Source organism: Miscanthus floridulus, chromosome 6, assembly GCF_019320115.1.
Source record: "Miscanthus floridulus cultivar M001 chromosome 6, ASM1932011v1, whole genome shotgun sequence".
Taxonomy (NCBI): domain Eukaryota; kingdom Viridiplantae; phylum Streptophyta; class Magnoliopsida; order Poales; family Poaceae; genus Miscanthus; species Miscanthus floridulus.
Window position 1 is genome coordinate 122,553,292 of NC_089585.1, and position 4,552 is coordinate 122,557,843.

At 50.5% G+C, this 4,552-nt stretch overlaps 1 protein-coding gene across 1 annotated transcript; it reads right to left on the reverse strand.

Moving 5' to 3' along the window:
* Window positions 1-2,298: 2,298 nt before the first annotated feature.
* On the reverse strand, window positions 2,299-4,314 carry LOC136459406 (aspartic proteinase PCS1-like). Its single transcript, XM_066459267.1, has one exon. It carries the CDS (start codon window positions 4,014-4,016, stop codon window positions 2,682-2,684), a length of 1,335 nt encoding a protein of 444 aa, XP_066315364.1. The 5' UTR covers window positions 4,017-4,314; the 3' UTR covers window positions 2,299-2,681.
* Window positions 4,315-4,552: the final 238 nt, after the last annotated feature.

The window sequence follows — 4,552 nt, forward strand, 5'->3', positions numbered from 1 at the left end:
TTGAGGAGTGAGTATTAATTACTTTCTGATTTGTGTTGTTGTACTAATTTGCAAAACAGGCTCTAGAATACCATTTATGATGTAAGCGGCAGGAGCTCTGCCTTTCAATTAAGATTGAAAAGAACAGGATCCAGAATACCATACAATGCAAGCTTATTGAAGGAAATGTATCTGAACACTGAATAGGTCCTCACCAATTTTTTTCAGAATTATATCTACTGCAGATTTGCATATGTTGTGGTTTCACTACATGGAGGTGAGCTTCACTCTATTTGTCTCTGTATTGTGGTGCTTAGTTTCATCTCAAGTTAACTAAAATGGGATTTATAGTTTTTGACAACAAAGTGTTCAAACCATAAAATTTGTCCACCATCCTCAGGCAGAAAATAGTCACATACAGGGGAACCAATGCACCCGAAGAGACTTTTTGAAAGGAGGGATGCCTGTTGTTGTTCCTAGAACAAATTTTCTTTGTTAGTTCTCTCTTTCTTTGTTTCAGTTGCGCTCGAATTTCTGCAAGATCGCTGATCCTTATACATTATCATTTGCTTCCTTCTTAATGAATGTGTAGAATACCTGCCACAATTTGGTAGAAAAAGGTAATGGGATTTATATCTGGTGTAGGTTGAGACGATGTCACTTTATGATGCTTCAAGGTTTCTCCTTGGACTCTTGGAGATGGACGGTGTAGAGAGCAACATGAGAGTTAGTACATGTATTTCTTATTTTTTATAGTTGCATGCTTCTAGCAAATATTTTCCTATACAAGTACAACTTATACTAATTCTGCTACTAACTTTGTAGCCAAAGTTTGACTATATGGCATTGCCAGTGTGCTATCTTCGTTGTCTCAGAACAATGTCAATATTGTTGCTGTAACTCCACCTAGGAAGGCAATGCCCAATGACTGGGCATTTGCTACTGATCTTACAAACATTGACAATAAGTGGGGGCAAGTTGGACTCAATAATAGAGAACAAAACCAAGCTCCTGTAGTGTGTTGGCAACATAAGTGAAGACAATATCGACAGACATTGCTCTTTAACCTTTTTTGTATTAAAATTTTTGATCTGATATATTATGCCCTTGCAGCTCCACCTTGCAGATCGATTTTTCTTTTCTACAGGTAATATGTTTGATGAAATTTCCATGAATCTTTTTGTTATCATTGTCTACAGGTAATACTGACTACTAAGCTCAACGGGTGAAGCAAAATCTGAGGTTCTGTGGTAGTATCTATTTAGTGATTTGATTTATTTGAGGTATAGTGATAGAATGTTGATTGGCCTTGCGATGTTAGCCAATAACTACTTGGGTCATCATAAACCTTTTTATGCCTTTGCTCGATGGTCGATGGTAGAGTATGCACCGCTATTACCATGTGGAATATTCCACTGGTACATGTCAAAAACTTTCTAATATAATTTGGTCGCCACCCGTCGGGGTTCCTTCTTTTATGGCATAATATGAATCACGAAACAATATTGAATATCAATACGATAGCATTGTGCTAGCAGTTGTCCATTACCTATCGATGCAAAAGTTACTTTAAGTTGGTGATAAGAGAGTTAAGAGTACGATAAAATCGTTGTATAGCTTTACTTTGCACCGAAATATGGAGTTCCCGTTGCAATGTACGGAAAGGAAAGTAGAGTTGGTGAATGTGCGATGCTACACTCTCCGTGATTGTTAATATCATAAATTTTGTTTTTTTGGATTAAATGTCACGTTAACATTAGTGTTTAATTTCACAGTATTGTTTTCTTATCGTGCGATCCGCATGTTTTTAGTACAAAAGTTTAGTTGTCCCGTAGCAACGCACGGACACGCTACCTAGTAGAATCTAAAGAGCCTCCAAGATATCTCCTAAAAGCCTTGGAGACGTCAGCCCACAACTATTTAGGCTCTGTTTGTATCTATAGAGGATAAAGTTTAGCCCAACTCTTTTAGTCACTTTTTAGCTCTCATGTCCTATGGATCTAAACATGAGGACTAATAGTGAGGGCTAAACTTTAGTCCACTTCGTTTCCATTAGCCCCTCCAAGATGGGCTAAAGATGACTCAAAGTGGTCCCTTCATATCAAAAGACGCATATTACCCCAACCACCCTCTCTTAGTCATGTGTATGAGTATTTTTTAGGGGTAAATAGATCATGGTAGGATACATGACTAATCTTTAGCCCATTAATCAAACAGCCTATAGGCTAAACTTTAGCACATTCGTTCTAAGGGCTAATCTTTAGCCCAGAACTAAAGTTTAGCCTTATGGATCCAAACATGGCCTTAGCAATCGCGCAATCAAAGAACAAGTGATTGACATATAGCTTGAGTTAAAGTTTCAACTGAACCCTGTCAAACATATCATGACCATCTTATACATAATGTACACCACGCGCTTAGTTGATCTTTTACATCTTCTACAAGTTGATATTTACAAACAACATATACAACCCTACTTGTTCAGTAAAGTAAAGAAGCACATCACTACACTACCCTTAGTTTCCAGTTTACACTAAACACCGTACATGCCACACGCACGATCAAAGGTTATGCAAGTTTTCCTTCCTTACATGAAAAAAGGATAAACAGGTTCCAAACTTTTGGCAGGTTAAGGTTATGGCCACTGGGGGAACTAACCCCCGAGCCAGAGCGGTTACGGTTCGGCGGTTCGCCAGGCTGCGTCACAGCATGAGGCCGAGCCGCTCGCTGGCGACGTCGCACTTGACAGGCGCGAGCCCGACGCGGCCGCGCTCCAGGTCGTGCTCGACCCACAGGTTCATCTGGTGGTGGTGCCCGATCACGTACGCCGTCAGGGGCACCATGTCCGCGTTCCCGAACGTTAGGCACCACACGCCGTCGGCTCCCCGGTGCTCGCCGGGGACCTTGTACAGCAGCCTGTCCCCAGCCACCGACATCTCCGCGCCATTGAACAGCAGTGTCACGGGTGGGAGCCTCGCCGACGGCGGCGGGCGCCCCGCGGGCACGCGGAAGCAGGTGTCGAGCGCTTCTTGGAATGCGAAGCTGGGGTCGTCGAGCGCGGGGAGGAGGGGCTTCGTTTGTTTCAAGAACTCAGCTTTCAGGGCGGAGTATGCGTCCCCGAGGAGGAAGGTGAACTGCGTGCCGGAGTCCACCATCGTTTGCCCTGCGCCGGTGTGGTCCGGCGCGAGCACCGACGCCGGGATTGGCAGGGCCTCGCCGCCGACGCGGATGCCAAGGAGCTGGACGGAGTAGGCCACGCGGTCGAAGTAGGGGAGCGGCAGGGTGGGCTGATACAGTGGCGTGTACTTGAGCGGCAGAAAGGGGAGGTCGCTGTGGCCGAGGAGCAGCACGCCGGCGTCGTCCCGATCGGAGATGCAGTACGAGAAGCGGCGCGTGCTGGCCTGCGTCACGAAGGAGAGCGTGCCCCTGTTCATGCCCAGCAGCCCGGCCGTCGCGACGCCGTCCGGGGAGGAGTCATACGCGGTGGACATGCAGCCGAACGCGGACCGCAGCGGCGGCGCGTCGCCGACGGCGAAGACGTCGGTGGCGAGCGCGCCGTCGGAGGCTGACCCGTCCGCGTAGGACAGCGACACGCGGCACTGGCGCGAGGCCCCGTCGCAGGACGGCGGCGCCGGCAGGTCGCGGGAGCTGCACTGCGCGGAGCCGCAGGGCACGGTGGCGAACGTGGCCGAGGCCCTCGGGCGGAACGACTCGCCCATGGCGGCGGCGCCGGCCGCGGCGCTCCCCTGGCGCCCCGTCGCGCAGAGCAGCCAGGAGAGCTCGCTGCCGGTGTCGAGCACCATGGTGACGTTCTGCGGCGGCGTGCCGACGGCGAGCGAGACGGTGAGGCTGACGTTGTGGTGGAACCGCAGCTTGCTCGGCGGCCGCGGCAGCGCCCCCGCCGGCACCTGCCGCGCCCGCAGCGGGAACGCACGAGGCTTCGCACCCGGCGGCCTCGGCGGCTCGCCAGCGACAGGCCACGGCCGCGGCACGGCGACGAGGAAGATGAGGAGACAGACGAGCAGCGGAGGCGGCATGGTGGTGATTGCGACCCTGCGGCCGGAGGCCTATGCGCGCATGTGATGGGTTCTTGACTTCTTGTGTTGGATTCGCGGGTGGGGTTTCCGTTTCGTCCGCCTCGCGGTGGATTTTATGGAGATGGCGCGCGAGTCGCGAGCGCGCAGCGCAGCACAGTGGAGTTGAGGGGTGATGGCGCGGAGTCGCGGAGAGATGGGTCATGGGATGGCCGGATGGGGGCGAGGGGGCAGCCTGCCGGGGCGAGACGCGTCACGCGTGCCTATCGCAGGGACGGAGCGGCCGCGTCCTTCTGCCTGTCGTCTTGTGGTTTCGGTACTGGCGAGCGCCAAGTCACGGATATTTTTGTAGCTTCCTGCCACTCTGCATTTTTCTGCAATGCAAGTTTTTACCGCTGCATGCTTACAGGTCGTAGCCCGTAGGAGTGCAAACGTCACGATAAAAGTCTACACGTGCCACACAACATCTTGCAACAGTAGGTCATTTGTCAATTCGGTGCCCCTGTTGGCAAGCATTGGTGGTGATCGATAAATATGGC